This window comes from Coenobita brevimanus, chromosome 21 (assembly GCF_032717465.1).
Source record: "Coenobita brevimanus isolate Jiangsu-jjx chromosome 21, ASM3271746v2, whole genome shotgun sequence".
In the NCBI taxonomy this organism is placed as follows: Eukaryota; Metazoa; Arthropoda; class Malacostraca; order Decapoda; family Coenobitidae; genus Coenobita; species Coenobita brevimanus.
This window is the reverse complement of record NC_136974.1, coordinates 15,903,398-15,924,867: the sequence shown is the minus strand read 5'-3', so window position 1 is coordinate 15,924,867 and position 21,470 is coordinate 15,903,398. Positions and strand designations below refer to the sequence as shown.

The window sequence follows — 21,470 nt, the reverse complement described above, 5'->3', positions numbered from 1 at the left end:
TTACTGTATTACAGGATACCATTTGGCTGGTCATCTCGTGTAGAGTCATCTGAAGGCAGCACTAGTTACATCAAGTGAGTGGACGGTATATGCCAACACATACCACGAATTGTTTTCATTATTATTGGTAGTGGTAGTAATAGTAGTAGTAGCAGCAGCAGCATTACATTTTTGGACACGTGGTAGTCTGGTGGGGTAAGGGGGTTCACCTGGAAGATGTCCTATAAGGATTCAAGTCTGAGACATAAAGCTGAAGTTCATAAAATGCCACTCAGTAGCAGATGACTGGACACGCCGATTAGATCTAGAAGGAGAAGTATAGCCGAGGGACCCTACGCTGCTGACGGGGCGATAGAAGATTTGATGGTGGATAATTAAGGTTATTCGCAAATTTTCTATTTTATTATTATTATTATTTTTATTATTATTATAAATTATTATTGTGCCTACTGTACCGTTGATGTTGCTGCTGGCCACATTCTTTTCTTCTGGGTTCGTTTTATAATTCAGTGTGTACTGTAATTTAATTAAAGTGTTTCCAGTCTAGATGATATGTAATTATTTTCCGACCTGGATTTGCTTAGAATAATCGTAACTTGTTAAATGCTGCAAAATTATTATAGCAACCTTCTGTAACAGAGACATGAGTAATTATAGATTTGATATGAAACCTACAGTACTGTGGTTGTGTGGGTAACGTCTGCGTGTACTAGGGTTCTTGGTCTTAGTTCAGTCCCAAGCAAGGGAGTATTTAAAACGGTACAGTAGTATGTATCCATAATTATGTTTCCACCTAATCGAAGTTTCATTGTTGACAAAAACAGATTTTCTTTTACATGAAAACAATCTTTCGGCATCCTCATACACTCCTCACACTACCCTCAAAAAGCCTTCTACATCTACTAGCATGTGTTGTAGATCTGCTCGCCAATGTCAGGCGTCTGCAAGCCTGCCAGGACAACTTTCAGTATTCCACTGAAATCCAGACGGTTGTAGTCAGCCACGAATGAGTTACAGCAGTCTAAAAGTGTTAAAGAGCCCATGACAGTAAATTTCAATCTTGAAGCTAATATATTTGTAACAGCTCCTTTGTGTCTCAGTGGTTACCGTGTTCGAAAACCGATATATGAATGCCATTATTACGGGGTTGAAAACACAAGCCATGGCACATATTTAGTGTGGACGTTGGTATTATGTCTTTTTATTCGCTGGGATACTGAGGCATACACAAAGGACAGAGGGTGTTCAAAGAGCAGACCAGCGCCACGCCTGAGCTTTGACCTTTAGTAGGTCTGCACCAGAATCGAATCGTCATTCATCGCCACACATAATGTATGTGCCAAGTTTGTGCCAAAGTTCGGCATGTATGAAATATTCTCTGCACTCTGAGCTTTGACATTGACCAGTGACCATCTTTGGTCAATCTGCACCAAAATTAAGTTACTTCTCATCCAACCACACAATACGTTCATGAGATGGATTTTATATACATGCTTAGAAACGGACTCGATCACACCACAACAGTTACGCCTTCGATGTCCTTATGACACGAGCAAACATAACCAGTACAACACTCAAGCTCTCACATGTACTGGTTTATATACTAACACCCCTTTCTGATTCTTACTGACCAGCATGGAGAAGGATTAAATCCAAACAGCATATTCCCGAGCCATCTCTCTCTCTCTCTCTCTCTCTCTCTCTCTCTCTCTCTCTCTCTCTCTCTCTCTCTCTCTCTGTATATATATATATATATATATATATATATATACATAATATATATATATATATATATACTATATACAGTATATGTATACGTACAAATGCCAGTAAAGAAATCTACTCGGGCCTATATTGCATTACATTCATACAATATCAAAACGTGGGCGAAGATTCAGAAATATTCAACGATAATTTTTATATGGTAATTAAGCTTTCTTTACTGAGAATAGCAGCTGTTTGTTGACTCTGCCCTGTACTTTCCTCGTCAGTCCTGCAAAATCACATTTCATGTCTAAGTCACGACATGCAATTTATTGTATTTTTATGGATGTACGTCAGGATAACAAAGCCCCTCAGTCAGATTACCGGTACGTATTTTGTTTATTCTATTATGGCTATTTCCAGACGATTATAAATAATTCAGGAATGATGTATTGAACTGGAGAACGCTGACACAGCCTTCATTAACTCCTTTACTACTAAGCGGACCTCTTAACCTAAATAAAAATAAAGTTTGCTGTTAACAAGAATATACTGAAACCATGTCACGACGCTGGAAAGGTTAATTCTCTCGTAGTTGCATTTGTATGTTATCTATTGCCAGATAATGTGATTCAGTTGCTAGTCATAGGAGTCGAGTGTTAATTGTCACAGTTGGTACACATTAGCCCTCTCATGGCTCAGCCAGTTCTAGTGTTATTTCCCTGTTATCGCTAAACACTGTTACTCAGCTACAGTGAGTTACCGGAGCCTGCAAATGTTAAGCCTACACATATGTGACGCTGTACTGTGTCAGGTTCGGGATAACTCTACTGTTCTGTTCCAACCAACGTCAAACGATTGTATTCGGCTGTGAATGAGTCATGAGGGGCTGAGGGTGTTAAAGGTATATATAGATATAAGGCGGTATACTGTTTTACCACGGCAGCACCATCACATCACCATCACACTCACAGCACCACAAAACAGTTGATCTACAGTCTAGTCAAGCATCGGGGTAAAGGCCACATCGGTAAGTCAGATTGTATATAGCCTGTTTATATCGGGAAATAAGCGATTCAATGCCTTTCACCGCTCTTAAACATATTGGCTTTTCACACTATTCCCTTTTCGGTCCAGTTTTCCTCACACATAAATTTTTATTCTAACCCCTTCAGTACGACGACGTATTTTGTACTGTACTCATTTTTTTTTTGCTGAACGCTTTTATTCAAGAGTACTTCTCGAACTGGAGGGGTTAGATAGAGCTTTACTAATTTTTCATGTACTAAGCAACTCTCGAGCTGAATACAATAGTTTGGTAGCAACAAGAGTGAACTAGAAAGAAACGTCGCCGTATTAAAAGGCTTAAAGTTCAATACACAGGCTGGTCCATATACAGTATTGTGCCCCCTTTTCTCCCTTTGGTGGCGTATTCTCATTTGTGGCTGTAATTCTTCTATACTTCCCATAATCCTTTTTATGTATTACTGTCTGCTTTTTTATTGATGAACCGCACAATCGGTTATTAAGTCATGAGGAAACGAAAATGTCCGCGCCCCTCACACCAGTAGAATAATTCGTTCCTGCAGCAAACAAGATACCACCACGGCTGAGGTACAACATTATATATATATATATATATATATATATATATATATATATATATATATATATATATATATATATATATATATATGTATATATATATATTTATATATATATATATATATATATATATATATATATATATCTATATATATATATATATCTATCAGTCTATATTCATGTAGCTATAGATAGATAGATGGATAAAAAGATATCAGCACCATCACATCACCATCACACCATCACTCACAGCACCACAAAAACGTTGATATACAGGGCAGTAAAGCGCTGAGGCATTGGCTATATCGGTAAAAGTTAGATAATAGCCTATATATATCGGACAGTAAGCCGTCCAGTGACCTTTATACTTACCTATTAAATACTCTTGCGCTCCTACTTTTTTAGTCTGTTAAATTAATCTTACAAATGCTGTTTATTGTATAATACAGAATAACGCGGTGCTGGACAAGTTTTGCAGACGACAGTATTTGTGATAGTATCTTAACTTTCTCATGGCCGAGACAATTCGTATACTTTATTCTGTTTAATATAAGATGATTTTATTCGGCTGAGATTGAGTAACTGATGCCTGAAAGTGTAAATGAAGACACCGATTACCCTCTCGTCGTGGGAACAGCTCTGTCACGGGGTTTATATATATATATATATATATATATATATATATATATATATATATATATATATATATATATATATATATATATATATATATATATATATCACGGTAATTTTGAAATAAAAGCTTTAAATATTATTTAAATTGATAATAATATTCAATAATATTGAAGAGCAGAGACAATGATTGTCTTGCTACATCAAGCAACGATTACTTTACGCTGACTTGCTACGATTCTCTAAGATCGAGAATTTATAAACTTTCTCAACAGTACACAGCAGAGACTAATTACTCACAATTGCTGAATTACTGTACTGTTAGCCTCTGGAGAAAGTTACATCACCCCTGACAATAAATAATACTAATAATAATAACATCAGGTTCTTGCTGATGCATTAGCTCCTATCTGGCACAACGGATTTTAAGTTAATACAACAAGACTGGTCTAAGTACCAGTTATGAAAGCAAACGTTTATGCAAGCTAGGAGCTATATGGAAAATAAGCTTAATTATGGAGAAATGAAACAAGATTTTACTTTACATTGAGCTCAAGAAAGGAACTGTTAAATTTATTAATCACAAAAAATAAATTTAACGTTACAATTCAAATCAAATTAAATGAGACGCACTCACTCACTCACGCAATAGCTAAATACTTACGCCTAGGAAAAAACACCTTAATTAAACTCTTATGACTAGGGAAATACAAGAAGGAAATACTATAGTCGATGAATGCTGCGTATCACCCAAGCTGAACTAGGATGGAAGTACTGAAGAACTGTGGAGTTTGGGTACTAGCTGACCTCACACTGCTGGCACAGGACCTCTCTCCGTCGCAGCAACAACTGGACTGAATTCAAATAATGTATAAGCAGGACGCACAGGCCACCGGAAGAAGGCGTGGCTAACGGTTGAGGGAAGCAGAGGCAAACAATAAAGAACAATAGTATCGCTCAGTACAGCACTTAGTGAAGTGCATTAAATCGGTCACTTTTGAAAACAGTGACGAATGTTTTGGAAAGTATACCCCGAAATGGAGGGAGAAACGGTTAGCTGAGCGATACACAGTGAGTTTTCCACTAATAGTTCGTGGCTTCTCACAAAAGGGAAATGTCGTGAATTGATTCGTGACATTACGCCCTTACAAAGTTAAATTTTTTCCTTATGGGAAAAAATTTGTGGATATATATATATATATGTACACATCCTAAGTCATTCACACAAGATTCACACTGTGGTGTGTGTGCTATCCTGCTACAGGAGAAAGTCGCAGTCGCCAGTGAGCGAAAAAACCTCGTATTTACGTTAATAGAAGCAAGCTTGAGGGAAAAACTCCTTGACGACGGTGAAAATCCTGTACTCAGGTCAAACTAAGCGAAAATTCGCTACATTTACACTGACAACTAATTGTTGTGTAGCGTGGTGTATGTAATACACGGTGTAGGTGTGACAGTTGTAGTGTAACAGTACCTATGTGTAAAATGACACAGTAAATAATATGGCGACGACGAAGGCAGAGGAGAAGAGGCGGCAGCGTGCGGCAGACGATCAGCTGGCCTGCACAGCAAAACTACTACACCCATTGCTGAACCTGCAAAACCAATTGAGGTGGAGCATCAAAAGTGTCAATGAGACAAAATTCTTATTAAGTTACAATTACTCTCTCTGCCTAGCAATCAGTACATGCTACGAAAAGTACGCTCTGGCTGAAAAATACGAGTGACAGCCAAGCTTCGTACATTCGAGGTCGCCATTAATTATAGCACACGATTAGTTTCGACAAGTTGAGAATCCTTGTGCAAACTTGGGTCTTCCATAGCCTCAAGTCGCCTCTGCGGAGTTCTCACTTCCCCCTTAACCTACAATACAATACTTATATTAATATCGGGGAGCTGAGAATCCTTGTGCAAACTTGGGTCTTCCATAGCCTCAAGTTGCCTCTGCGGAGTTCTCTCTCGAACTTCCCCCTTAACCTACAGTGCTTATATTAGTATCGGGGAGCTGAGAATCCTTGTGCAAACTTGGGTCTTCCATAGCCTCAAGTCGCCTCTGCGGAGTTCTCACTTCCCCCTTAACCTACAATACTTATATTAGTATCGGGGAGCTGAGAATCCTTGTGCAAACTTGGGTCTTCCATAGCCTCAAGTCGCCTCTGCGGAATTCTCACTTCCCCCTTAACCTACAGTACTTCTATTAGTACCGGGAAGCTGAGAATCCTAGTGCAAACTTGGGTCTTCCATAGCCTCAAGTCGCCTTTCAACTTCCCCCTTAACCTACGGTACATATATTAGTACCGGGAAGCTGAGAATCCTTGTGCAAACTCGGGTCTTCCATAACCTTGAGTCACCTCTCAACTTCCCCCTTAACTTACGGTACATAATATGTATGTACAGGCCCTGGACATAATGTGTCCTGTGGGGCCAATGGGTGAGACGTCAGGTCTGCACCCTCTTCACCACTACCCTGTCTCTCAACTGACTCAGAGATTACAGGTGTAGTTACAAATGGCACAGGAAGGGCATGTCCCTGATTAGTGGTGATACTTTGGCACACACTGCAAGAACGGACAAAACTATCTATGTCCCGTCCCATCCCTGGCCAGAAAAAGTCAGCTCGGATACGGCCCTGGGTCTTCCTTTTGCCCATGTGACCTCCTGAGGCTGAACAATGACCCCATTGTAACACTGCTGGGCGGTACTTGGCGGGGACGACAAACTGCAGTCGAACCTCGCCCTCGGGTGTTCGTGACTCACGGTAGAGCCGTCCTTGTTTGCGAAGGAACTTGGCTCGACCTCCCCGTGAATACTTAATCACTCGACCCTTTTGTTTGTTCCGCACGGCAGCAAGTGTCGGGTCAGAATGTTGTTCTTGTACAACAAGTTGACTACACATCAGATCTTGCGGCGATTCAATGATCACTGGGGTGACACAGTCTGGAGCCTCAGTCATGGCTCGTGTTACCGCAGCAGCCGAAGTCTGAGTAGCGTCATCGGAGCAACTATCCTTGACTCCATTAATATTTCCAATGATGAGTTCAAATAAAGGTTCTGGCATGACAACTGCAAGTGTCATACCAGTATAAAATGGAGATGCCACCTGGATACATGCCTCAGGGAACAGTCTCACTGATCCATCAATAAGGCTTGCATGGATCTGTCGACCTGTATACTGCTCAGGCCGAACTAGACTCTGCTTGACAGAGCAACCTGAGGAACCATTATCTCTCACGACCTTCACAGGAATGCCTCCCACAAACCTTGGCTGAACAAGGAAGGTACTGTCACCTGTGGGAGGGCCTGTGGAGGAAGCAGCTAGCCACTCATGAGGCTGCTGAATTGATGTGGCAAACATTGTGCCTTGAGGGTTATATTGGGAAGATGGAACATTGGCCATCTGTGGAGGGGGGTTCACTGTCACTGTGGGACTAGTGAACTGTGGGGAAGTACCCACACTGGTAGGGACGTGACCACCGTGCTGCTGCTGAGGAATGAAGGCTGCATTCGCTTCCTGCCTCTTTTGAGCTGGTGGTGAAAAAGTTTGTCCCGACGGTCGGTTGCGTGGCTGATACTGCTGCTGGTTAGGGTACTTGTTGTACCTCTTCCACTCAGGTTTCTGAGTGCTTTGCCCCTGGTCCTTCCACTGCGGTTTTGGACCTTGGCCATTATTCTGAGAATGGCCTTGTTGCTGGGGTTCAGTCTGAGACGACTTCCCAGACTTGGCAGTATCTTTTCTGCTCCAGGTGTTTTGCTTACGAGTTTGATACCCGTATGCAGTAAAGAATGCGTCAGCCTTCTCTGCCATTTGGCTGGCATCTTTCACCTGGCAGATCTTAAGCTGCGCTATGAGCTCAGCAGGCCACGACCTCTCTAGCTGTGTACGCAGCATAAGGTCAATTATCCCCTCACGCGTGGAAGGAGTTTCATCTTTCTCCATCCACTCATTTAAGTAAGCTGTGAGACGATCAAGGAACTGAACAGCTGTCTCCTTGTCTTGGAGACGAGCTCGCATGAACTGAACTTTGGCGTCGTCTACTGTGAGACCATACGCCTTAATGAGTGCAGCTTTCATCATCTCATATGTGAGATTGTCTCCACGAATTCTGTGGAGAATATCGAGGGCAGGCCCCTCAAATAGGCTAAGAAACTGAAGCCGCTTAGCTGCCTCATCCAGTTGATACATGTCTGCCATGTCCTCAAAACGAGCTATGTACGGCTCGATTCGCTCGCTTTCCTTATATGAAGGAAGCTTGATGCGTGGGGTAGCCAGGACATGTGCAGGGAAAACGCTCGTGGAGCTTGGACCAACTGCAGCAGACGTGTCTGAAGCCAAGGAATCTCGCTTGAGCTTCAGCACTTCAAGTTCATGTCTCTCGCGTGCTTCTCGCTCGGCACGTTCGTGTTCTCGTTCTCTGTCTCGTTGTTCACGCTCGTATTCGCGCTGTTCTCGCTCTTGTACTAGCTCGTGTTCGCGCTGTTGTCGCTCTTTTTCTAACTCGAGCTCGCGTTGTTTTTGTTCGTGTTCACGCTGTTCTCGCTCATATTCGCGCTGTTCTCGCTCATATTCGCGCTGTTCTCGCTCATATTCGCGCTGTTCTCGCTCACGTTCACGAGCGTCTTTCTCACGTTCTTGCTCGTAATTGAACCGTGAGAGAACGTAACTCTGTATTTTCTCTGGGTCAGTGAGACCCATATCTTTGGCTTCCTGTACATAAGCACTGGCTGCCATGGCGCTAATTTATTAAGCAAACGAAACTGAGCACTGACTGCTTTGCAAACGAATGCTAATAATACAAATAAAGAATACAAACACAAGCTAGTGGTGACCAGTCTTATCTAGTTAACTGGCAAAGAATAAATCAAAAATGTAAATGACTGGGAAGACTCAATAATAAACACAATGGGTATGCCGACTTCCCAGGAGCGAATAAAATCGTCTGGCGTTACCAAGAACTAGAGTTAATGCTAAATTAACGGTAAACACCAGTAAACTTGTGCCTATAAACTTTAATTGTAAATACCTAAATATGAATGAGTGAGCACTATCTTGTGAGTAGCTTTATAGCTAGGAGTTAATATCCTGGCGAGGTCGCCAATTGTCACGGGGTTTTTATATATATATCACGGTAATTTTGAAATAAAAGCTTTAAATATTATTTAAATTGATAATAATATTCAATAATATTGAAGAGCAGAGACAATGATTGTCTTGCTACATCAAGCAACGATTACTTTACGCTGACTTGCTACGATTCTCTAAGATCGAGAATTTATAAACTTTCTCAACAGTACACAGCAGAGACTAATTACTCACAATTGCTGAATTACTGTACTGTTAGCCTCTGGAGAAAGTTACATCACCCCTGACAATAAATAATACTAATAATAATAACATCAGGTTCTTGCTGATGCATTAGCTCCTATCTGGCACAACGGATTTTAAGTTAATACAACAAGACTGGTCTAAGTACCAGTTATGAAAGCAAACGTTTATGCAAGCTAGGAGCTATATGGAAAATAAGCTTAATTATGGAGAAATGAAACAAGATTTTACTTTACATTGAGCTCAAGAAAGGAACTGTTAAATTTATTAATTACAAAAAATAAATTTAACGTTACAATTCAAATCAAATTAAATGAGACGCACTCACTCACTCACGCAATAGCTAAATACTTACGCCTAGGAAAAAACACCTTAATTAAACTCTTATGACTAGGGAAATACAAGAAGGAAATACTATAGTCGATGAATGCTGCGTATCACCCAAGCTGAACTAGGATGGAAGTACTGAAGAACTGTGGAGTTTGGGTACTAGCTGACCTCACACTGCTGGCACAGGACCTCTCTCCGTCGCAGCAACAACTGGACTGAATTCAAATAATGTATAAGCAGGATGCACAGGCCACTGGAAGAAGGCGTGGCTAACGGTTGAGGGAAGCAGAGGCGAACAATAAAGAACAATAGTATCGCTCAGTACAGCACTTAGTGAAGTGCATTAAATCGGTCACTTTTGAAAACAGTGACGAATGTTTTGGAAAGTATACCCCGAAGTGGAGGGAGAATCGGTTAGCTGAGCGATACACAGTGAGTTTTCCACTAATAGTTCGTGGCTTCTCACAAAAGGGAAATGTCGCGAATTGATTCGTGACAAGCTCTTAGTATATAATTATGTTCCATTTAAAGACAGACGATTATAGTAAAATGAGATTCATAGGAACCTGAGAGTGTTAAGTTCCCTCTCATATAATATTATTACTTAAACAAGTATAATAGACGAAATACTAGCTGCGTGTTGCCTCGCTAAGGTTCCGAAGACGAAATCTTGTATAATCCTTGCCGTGTGCAAATGATTCCTTGTTAAACAGTAATGACAGGTTTTGCTGCCGCTCTGTTAAACAATGTGATCCTTTAACGGGGAGATGTTAAGCGGCAAATTATTTCATTACCATATGGAGAATTAACTTACACTTCTTTGCTTTTTCTACTTCCCTACCTTCTTCCCATCCTACCTATTGTACCACCTTGCTTACCTCCCTTATTACCTGCCTCCATAGTTATTTCCTTATTTTCCTTCCTGTCTTCCTGCCTCTCCACTTGCCTGCCTGCTTATCCATACTGCTCCCTGCCTGTCTTCCTGCCTCCCCACCAACCTACTTGCCTGCTCATCCAACTCCCTGCCTGTCTTCCTGCAGGGGTGGATCAAATACAATTGTATTTGTATCTGAATTGTATTTAAATACATTTTCAATGTATTTGTATTTTTAATTGTATTTTGGCACCAGAAGAAAAAGTATTTTGTATTTGTATTTATATATCGAATTTAAATGCCACGCCACTTTGACTCGCTGAGTTAGATCACAGGCTCAGATCGAGAGTCAACGTGCATCTGGGCAGACGTGCAGCCGTGACTCCCGAGTCCTGAGAGCTCTTGAGTTTCCCTGTACTATCACCAGGGGTGGATCACATACAATTGTATTTGTATTTGAATTGTATTTAAACACATTTTCATTGTATTTGTATTTGTAATTGTATTTTGGCTCCCAGAAGAAAAAGTATTTGTATTTGTATTTGTATTTTTGCATCATAATGTCACAAGTATTTGTATTTGTATTTTACCTCTAAAAAATCAGTATTTGATCCACCCCTGTCTTCCTGCCTCCTCACCTACCTACATGCCTACCCATCCGACTCCCTACCTGTGTTCCTGTCTACCTATATCTCAGCTTACTGCCTTCCTGCATACCACCCTACCTATCTCCCAGCCTACATCCCTCCTACCAACCTACCTACCTTCCAGTGTGCCTTTCTGCTTACATACCTCCCTCCCTACCCACCACCCTGGCTACTTCCCTGCCTCCTCGACTCCGTACATTCTTTCCTGCGTACCTACCCCTCTACATACCTACATCTCTTTCCCCCTCTTTGCCTACACCCTACCCACCTCCATGTTTGCCTACCTGCCTGCCTACCTACCTACCTCCCTGCCTGCCTACTTACCTGCCTACCATCCTGCCTATCTAACTACCTACTTCCACTGCCTGCCTAACTACCTGCCTCCTGACCTACCTCACTGCCTGCCTGCACCACCTAATGGGTTCGCGACACACGTCTATTTATAAACACTGTATTTTTTCGGTGTGCCAGTGTGTAGTGGGCTGTATCAAAATTCTGGCCAGGGCATAAGTCGCTGCAATTTGAACGTCCTTTCCAGTGATAAGTGATACCAATGCCATGCCTCTTATCCTTTTTTTTTTTTTTTTTTTAGCGGTGCTCTGGGCGTGTCGGCAGCTCCGACGAGGACACGCCGTCAGGTGGACAGGATTCATTTAACACCACATTCGTCCAGTTCGGTCATTAACTGCAGCCGGTGGAGCGCGAACAGACAAACGGGCAGACGGACAAAAAGCTGTTATCGCAACTCAAGCGTACTAAAATCCACAAACATCGTTTCCAGGAATAATGGTGCTTTGGAGAAATATTAACAGCCGAGAATATCTGCCAACAGCTCGCTTACCTCTTACCTACGATAATGTGTATTATTCATTTCATTTTTACTGTCTCTAGGAAGGGGGGTCATATTCAGCTTTGAGTGGGATTGTTCAAACTGGAGGATTTAGACACAGCGTTCATTAACATTTTCACTACGATGGGTTCTCCAAAAGTGTGTTAAACAACTGACTTTAATTAAACCAACGTAAGAAGGCGTCGTGGTAATGAAGGGGTTAAGTATATGTCTCATATAATTGTGCTCTCACTGCTCTTCATTTAATGTTATAATACAAAACATTGCGGAAGCAAATAAAGTTTGCAGACTAGGAACAGTTCGCAAATGTGTTTGTAATTCCAAAGATTCACACTAACCTATTAACCCTTCACCACGATGACATCGCCTTTCGGTGTATTATCGCTACCACCGAGCGATATCATTCAACTTAGGGGAGGCCACTGCTGGTGAATGAGTCTGTGAAACCTGTATGTACCCCCACTATTTCGAAAAAAATAAATAAATAAATAAACTGAGCTAAATCATGTGACAGCAGTGACAAGCAGAATAAAATGTTACCGCAGTGGAGGAGATAACCCCTTCATTACCAAACGATTCTGCAAAGTTCAGTCAACTCGTCTGGAGGTCACAAGAAGAAAAATGAAAAAGACGCCATCGATCTCATGGGGTTCGTATGATACGAAGGAAAAAAATGTACAGAATTAGCAAGGCAAGGAACAGTTTGAGGATTTGAATTTCGTTAAAACAAACTTCACTGATCTATCGTAAGACGCACCAATGCTTCATAAAAACACCCCCCCCTAATGCCAGTTCCTGTATGAGACAGGCCTAGCATGCATTCGATATGGACGGTGGTGTTAGTGCCGAAGTGGTGACATGTGGAGGTGTAGGAGGACTACTGGGCCTTGGGATAGGCTACTGCCCCCGAGATATGGGCCCTGAAGCCTTTGCCTAGAGTCGGACACATAAAAAAACAAAATTGTCAGTCTATTGCAGTTATCTACTTTTCTGAGTTTTCTTAAAAATGGTTTACTATTTCTCCAGGCAAAAACTCAGATCTACTTTAATCTAGTCGAAAGGTGCCATCTCCACCTCTATTGGTGCTAGTCAAAAGAAGCGACATCGTAAGGACGAGGAGCCGTAGCGTAAGCTGCTAAGGGATCAAATTCATCTTGAAGATACTGTAAAATGAGCCATTTTTCGCCTCCCTGTGACCAACCAAGAGAAAGGCGTTGTGATGTCAACAAACTCTCCATTGCATGACCATAACAATTGCAGTATTTTTGCAAGACCTATATATCCGACCCCCCCCCCTCCCCCCGGCCAGCCTGAATTACTTATGCACTATGACTGTCGTGTAGTAGAGGGTGGGGGTGTCTGTGTACATTTTACTGTTGTGCTGCACAGTAATGAACATGTACAGGCACAGATTTAGTAGTGTGGTGAGTGGTGTTTATTGATTCCGAGAAATGCCAGCGAACGTTGGCGGTTTAAGATCAATACTGCCCTCACAGGATTGCATGACTACCTTATTGAAATCGTCTGGTGTTGGTTGGAATACAATGCCTGAGTTACTCTCATCATAAGAAAGTTAATGGTATCAGTAACCTTTTAGACTCCTATGACTCACTCAGTAATAGAGTTTAGTTTTACTAGAATAATGTACTAGAGTTGTCCCGATAATAAGAGGGTTAATGGTACAAGTATTTACTCTCCCTAGCTTCTATGACACTTTCAGTTGTGCAAAATCGTCTGGTGTTGTTGGACTAACACAACTGTTATCCCGACCATGAGACGTTTAATGGTATCATGATGAACCATCGCAGCGATCCTTTGACTCGTCCTCAGACGAATAAACACATGTGGTGTTCACTGGAACAGACCACGTGGCCACCATCAGAGGGTTTAGGTGTCTTGATCTCACACTGGCGTCAGTTGTTCCAGTGGGAGAATATACACATAAAGGATTGTGTGCAGTGAAAAATATCCATTGTCAGACCGATTCGGATCCATTAATAGGAAGAGGGTCAAACTTCAATCGAACTTTTTCTTTTAATGCGTTCGACTATGGGCATAGGTTAAACAGTCCGTTACCCGAGGCCTAGCAGTCTTCTTACCTACCACACACCTCCACGTGTCATCATTTCGGCGCTAACGCCCTCCGTCCATACTTAATACATGATAAAGCTGTCTCAGACAGGATTGGTGTCTTGGTATTAGCGGGGGTATTTTTACATGTCGGCGGGTCATTTGGTAGATCAGGAAAGTCTGCTTTTTATGAAATTCAAATCCTTAAACTGTTCCCTGCCCCAGCCGGGATTCGAACCTGGGTCCATCGGGACTGCAGGCCGCCTCTCTACCGATTCAGCCACCGCCTCCCCCGAGCTAGGTTGCTCGTACTTGAAGATATAACTCAACAATACCACGAGCACTGGCTAAGTACAGTAAAGGAGGCTGCTTTCCTACTGTTATTGAAAAAAAAGAAAGAAAAATGGAAATTCATCTATAATTAAGGCTTGCTGCCAACAGAAGCTTTAATCAGGCCTCTAGAGTGTCCTTTTATTGAAGGAAATATATCGTATTTATTATTTCCTTATGTTCGCCATTTTCCTAAGTTGAAGAAAACCATGAGCACTTTAACTATAGTGAAAAAAAAAAGACGTCCTTGGGCTGAAATGGTTAATTTTGTCCAAATTTCAAGCTTAAGACTTGCATTTCCTTGGTTATTCCGCAGTGTCAGTGTACTTTCCTCATGAGTCTTTCACGTCGAGGCTTCTGTTATTCACTCGCGCTAAATACTATCGTCTCGAGCAAACTGGAATAGCATAATCGAGTTACCCGACCAAATGAGGGTTAATGGTCGAAATATTAACACTCTCAGGCTCCAGTGACTCATTCATGTGGATTAAATAGTCTGGCATTACCTGGAATACAGTACTAGTTGTCCCATCATAAGGTGGCAGTGGAACGGTAATAATACTAGCATTCCCCGGCTCCATGTCGCACTTTCAGCTGAGTAAAAGCACTTGCCGTTTGCAGGAGTAGAATGTCAGAGTTATGCCGAGCATGAGAAGGCTACTGGCGACGGAATTAGCACTCTGGCCCCTGTAATTCACCTTCAGTTAAGTAAAATTAATTGACTTTATAAGGATTAGAACACTAGGGTCGGCCCGACCATGTGACATCTGTAGCGCCACGTAATAAGCTTTTCATACAGCAATAATTTTCAGTGGTGACATTTCTGCTTAACACACAGTTAAATCAACTTCCTCAGTGGGGTGAAACCTTTATATTTTTATTATTAGTGGTTACACCAGGCTGTTGTATTCGACTGGAGAAGAACCTGCAATAAGAAAGGGTCAGAGATGGTTGTATCTAATCCCATCAGTTCAAAAAATCTCTCGTAAGACGAATACAGTCATACGAAACTCACTAGAATGAATTAGAAACCGACGTACTGAAAGGACTAACAATCTTGTAGTGACATGCTCAGCGAAGCGTAATTTTTCTTGCAACAACAAATTTCATGGGTCACGCATGGCATTTTCCGTTTACGACGCGACAAAATTAACGCCCATCATCATTCATAATACACCATTTCTCTCGCAAATTACCCCATGAAGGGAAAATTGCTCACCCATTACGCCCTGCAGTCTACAAGACTTAAATGTTGACAAGACCTTATGAGAAATTCACTAAAATTATTGGTGGAAATCGCTGCTGCCGGATGCTCTTCTCGCCTACGCTCTCTGCTTTTATTATATCGTTCCATATTCCCCTGTTTTCCAGGATAAGCTCTGTGTATAGTTTTGGTCAATAATCCTCTTACACGTGTGGGACTCAGGGCTAATGGAGGGAGCTTACAGTTCTTCCAACTCTTCTGCCATATTACTGGTTAGCTTAGCAAGATCTCGTTAGGTGACGGTGCATAAAGAAGGCTCCCCTCCATGCAGTCCCAGGAATGAGGCAAGACTAATAGGAAGATTTCAGAATCTGCTGAACTTATTGCAGCCGTCTTTTTATAAGTTTAAAGACAGCGAAGCTGAGCAAAATCGGTCTTCCATGGTGATATAAAGAGAGACTGGATCTGACAAAGAAAGCAAACGCAGCCTCATGTCTCCCCACGTCCACCAGACTCATTTTGACTCCACTGTCTTCAGGTACGATTTTTCAACTGACTCTGTTGCGTCCTATGACAGTAATGACCCTAGCAGTGGTGACGAGGACAAGGGTGCGGCTGGAACACGAGGGAACGAAAGCAGATACATTCTACCCTCCAACCTTCCTCTGCACGGCTTATACATAGTTTCTTCTATTCCAAATGTCACTGCTATTTTTCACTGAAAGTAACTGGAATGACCTGACTATAATCAAGCTTCTTGGGTAGCAATATCACTGTCTGCTGAGCTTTATCTAAAAGGCAGGAACATTATAGTGTCATTCCATCTCAGTACACTTGGGACAAGGTCATCAGTCTTTTTCAGACTCATTACAGAGACAAGCATATCATACTGACAGTCCATCTCAGAACACCTGCGCTCCACCAGTCACTCCCCCGGCATTAACAAGGCTCCTTCGGTCAGTCATTGGCGATGTTCATATCTCATCGCTGTGTTTCTACGCTAGTGGGGCTGCACGCGAAGACCCCTACCAAGAACATCAGCCCTCTGAGAATAACACCAATGGAAGTCGTAGGTACTTGCCCTCAGGCTTCATTAATGATGGTACACAGAAGCACTTGACAGCAACTGAATGTCGTGTATAACGTGTACTAATCTTGAACATTTCAGCTCGGGGACGCCATGTTGTATTCCTGGTGTCTCTTGATTATAATCAGCTTAGGACAGATTATCTGAACTGGGGGTGTTAAATGTATCCATCATTACAACTTGGCCAGAGGAGCTCCTATAAACTGAATAACAACATCTGGTAGCAGCAAGAGTGAACTTAATGACATCATTGTAGTAAATGAATTATTTAAGTCACGATTTCCTTACTTCTGGACAGTGGGGCTCACCCCTATATTGTGTATTATCTGTAGGTTGTTCTTGTCACCTCGGCAGGCGCCATAGAAACTCTTCCTTAACGCTTTCAGGCTCTTGTGGCTCCAAGTGAATAATGTCGCCAGACGTTAAGCTAGAATAAAGTGCTAGAGTTGTCCTGAAGGCGAGGAGTAAAGCATTTATTATGCAAAAACTTTAATGTTCTCTAGTGTGATATTGATATTCTTAAATATCGACATGGATTTCATAGACAGAAAACAAGATGGTATTTATGCACCACACTCAGAAATAACCTATTACGGAAGAGATGCTACGGAGCCTCGTTGGCCAACCAGAATACGGACGTGTGGAATACCGTAATTATCTCTTTCAACAGTATGGCGCATAGTGTATGAACATTGACTATACCATCGTCTGTTGGCTGGCATTGTACGTACAGTAGAACCAGTCGTAGCAGTGTGTAAAACTTTATAATGTGCGAACAAAACAACCGAACGGAATCACGCTAAGCATTGTCTTCCATGACTACACATATGCAAGTGATTATTCTCTTGTTCTCTTCGACAAGGAGAGTATGTTTTCAATCCTGTTTGTTTGTTTGTTTTATCTGTTAGCAGAATTACTCAAAAACTAAAAGAGAGATTTGGACCATATTTGGCGGGTATATAGCCCATGCCCCAGGGATCAATCGATTAGCATTTGGAACCGATCCGGATCGTATTACAGATTCTGGATCCGGAAAACACTTTTTGCAAAACCCTAATCAGTGATAAGAAAACACATTATGAAGAGCGGTTTGGAAATTACGTTGCTCTTGTCTGAGAGATGCGCTCCGCTGAGTACCCCAGTAGTTTTTATATTATATTTTGGGAAGTACCGTGTAACCATACAATATTTTAGAGAATACCATTCTAATTTACGTTTTTTTGTTTGAGTGTTAACACACTGAAAAAAACTCTAAATTCAACATGCCTCCACGAAAAAAAAAAAAGTAATGATAATAATAAAGTAGAGAGGATGTACATGCAGGGTAGGAGGAAAAGCTAAGGGACGATGTACACTAGAGAAATATGGGAGACATGATTTATACTCTCATAATGAATAACGACTTCAGTATGTTTGCATAATTCATCCATAATCGTGTAACCGGGAAGCAAGCCGCAGTAGGGGAAGGAGAGAATGGGAGAAGATTACGGGAATGTTTGGCCATTGCGTCTAATCCCAGTGTGTTATTTCAACTGAGCAACATTTGTGCAAACGGTAAGTGCTGTTAGATATACAAGACGGTAAAAAAACTGAACCAGTAATCATGAGCTTATGTGAAGTTAAAGAATAAATGTGTAGTTATTTTCCCTGGCTGTATTATTCATATATTGTATAATTTGTCTACTATTCCACAGATCCTATGATTAAAACCCTTAAAACGACTGCATAATCAGATTTTATTTATACAGTACGTAATACAATGGTTACAGAAAATATATTACTTAACACAGATCAATTACGAGTGTCTCCGAATTTTCTAAAGTAAATAAATCGCCACGTTATTAAGCTAGGTCTTCATTAACGGCTTCCACACGAGGACTTTCTCTTCATCACTGCCTATTTATTTAGTGACAAGATTAAAGAAGGCTATCGTGAACCCCTCGAGTTTCAAATGTAATCCTTCAAGAAAAATCAATTATGTGGTAACAAGAATAAACTATAAATGACTCCATCACACTAAAAAGGTTAAAGTACCGTAATAGTAATGATTAGTCATAGAACACCGTAATAGCTTTGTACGTTATAATAATCAGAAAATGACGGTCAGGGAACAGTGACTGGTCACTGTTGTCTTAAAGTTTGGACTAAGTAATCTGTCCCCGGGCCCATTCTCCCCTGGTGGGGCAGGAAAGTGTTTCAGGATGGATGAATGGATTATTATTTTATGACAACATATTTTACAACATCCGCAAAATGCCGAGCTGCAGAATATAAGAACATAAGAAGAGAGGATAACTGCAGTAGGCCGGTTGGCCCATGCTAGGCAGCTCCTAGAAGAGTAACTGAACTACTAGAATGAGATAAGGATAACAAAGAAGAAGGCTCTTCCCCGCCCTCCAAACCCTTCAGCCGAAGCCGGCAGGAAAAAGTCAGAAAGAACACGCAGTATAGAAAAACTGGCGTGGACATTTTATAGGAAAGTGCGAAAGGAGAATAGAGACTATCATTGTGTAACCTGAAAAGGAAAAAATATGAATTAGTATTGGTTATAAGATTATTTTCTTTCTATACCCACCCCTTATTTGTCATATGCTTATCTAGCCTATGCCTGAAACTCTTAATGGAAGAGGCAGCAACTACTTTACTAGGTAGCTTATTCCATTCGTCTACTACTCTATTACCAAACCAATTTCTACCTATTTCCTTATTGAAGTTGAATTTTTCTAGTTTGAAACCATTACTTCTAGTTCTATCCTGTATGCTCACTTTAAGTACCTTGCTAATATCTCCCTTATTTATACCCTTCATCCACGTAAACACCTCAGTTAAGTCTCCCCTTACTCTACGCCTCTCTAGCGAGTGCAGACTTAGCCTTTTCAGTCTGTCTTCATATGACAGGTTCCGAACATCATGTATCATTTTTGTCATTCTTCTCTGTACATTTTCTAACGAGTTAATATCCATTCTATAGTAAGGACACCAGAATTGTACTGCGTAGTCTAAATGTGGCCTTACTAACGCTAGATAAAGTTGCAGTATTACTTTTGATGACCTGTTGCTCACGCTTCTCGAAATAAATCCTAGGACCCTATTTGCTTTATTTCTCGCATTAATACACTGTTGCCTTGGTTTCAGGTCGTTACTAACCATAACTCCTAGATCCCTCTCGCATTCCGATTTGCTAATTTCTTTGTTATCTAAGCTGTATTTAGTGTCTCCAATGGTCTTGCCTACGTTAAGTACTTTACATTTTTCAACGTTAAAATCCATTTGCCAAGTTTTAGACCATTTGGACAATGTATCGAGGTCCTTTTGTAAGTTACGGCAATCGTCAGTCGAGTTAATGATACGCCCTATTTTCGTATCGTCGGCAAATTTGCTGATGCTGCTATTGACTCCTAAGTCTAGATTTAAAAACAAAAGACTAATTATCTTTTCATTTTAAATCCTCATTCATTCTCTCAGTACCAAGTAAACAGTCAAATTTTAATGATAACAGTATGCAAGACAATGAAACTGAGCAGTGGACAGCAGAATGATACCAATGCAATACTCTGTGTTTTATAAATTCCATCACACGCCACCCACTTGCATCTCACCTTACAACGCAATCACACCGTAGTACCACATACTACCCACAACACACGATACCACCCGGTCACAATCCATCGCTTCCTGACACGCTGTACCAAGGTCCATTGAATGGACCTTGCACTGTACCACACAGTCACACGACACCAGGGTGCACCACCACTCAACACACTATACCACATAGTCACACCAAACCACCATTCCACTCCCTAACACACTATACTATTCACCACACCACACCACACTCACAGCTCACTATACCACAGTCACACCACACCACTACAGACCACCACTCACAGCACAGTATACCAGACAGTCATACAACGCCACCACACAGCCTTACACTCCATATCACACAACACCGCATGGTCACACCACACCACCACACACCACACCCAGGCACTCTGTGGCACCAAATCACCGTAGCACATAACACCACCACCACACCACAGATCACCGCCACAAAACGTAACATTCCCATCACACACCACTATACCTTAACACAAAGCACCGCATTACCGACCACACCGCTTATACTTGCTCTCTCACCTCACACCACATCACACCACAAACCCACACCACCGCCAACCACACAGCCACCCTTTAACTAACCTGGTTGCCTCGTTTTAGACCAACCCGAGGAAGCGACCACAAGATCCAGCGATGGGTTGACAAGTAAGTAATGGTACTTGTGGCAGTAGTTGCTTAGGTAGTTGTGGCAGTAGATGTTGGTGTGGTAGTTGCTGGAGTTGTGGTAGTAGTTGTTGCTGTAGTTATGTTGTCAATGATTGCTGTGGTAGTAGCTGTAGTTGAGGAAATAGTTGTTGTTGTGGTAGTAGCAACAAATTGTGGTAGTAGTGGATGTACCAGTTGTGGTTGCTGTGGTAGTAGTAGTAATTGCTGTTGTGATACTAGCTGTTTTTGTGGTAGTAGTTGTTGATGTGACAAGTTATGTTTGTTGGATAGTAGGAAAAGTGAAGGTAAGTGGTATGGCCGTTGTAGTTGTTACAGATGTAACTACGGCAACTTTGGTAAGACGTCTGGCTTTGTTATCGGGATCGTGAGTTGACAGCCATTACAGCGTCGCTTGCTTATTGTCTCCCTGTTGTTGTTTATATTGTTGTTGCTGGAGAATGTTTGAAAATATACCATCACCTCGCTCAAACTGGCAAACTATAATGCCTACTTCCCAGGGCGTCGTACATCTTTCCATCCCCACCAC

At 41.6% G+C, this 21,470-nt stretch overlaps 1 protein-coding gene across 1 annotated transcript in view; it reads left to right on the top strand.

Moving 5' to 3' along the window:
• The window catches only part of jus (EB domain-containing julius seizure protein), a 690,978-nt gene that overhangs the window by 374,712 nt on the left and 294,796 nt on the right, over positions 1-21,470 (top strand). The window contains exon 2 of the mRNA XM_080266641.1: positions 20,879-20,923. Coding sequence (XP_080122767.1) covers positions 20,879-20,923 — 45 coding nt within the window. The remainder of the gene's footprint in view (positions 1-20,878; positions 20,924-21,470) is intronic.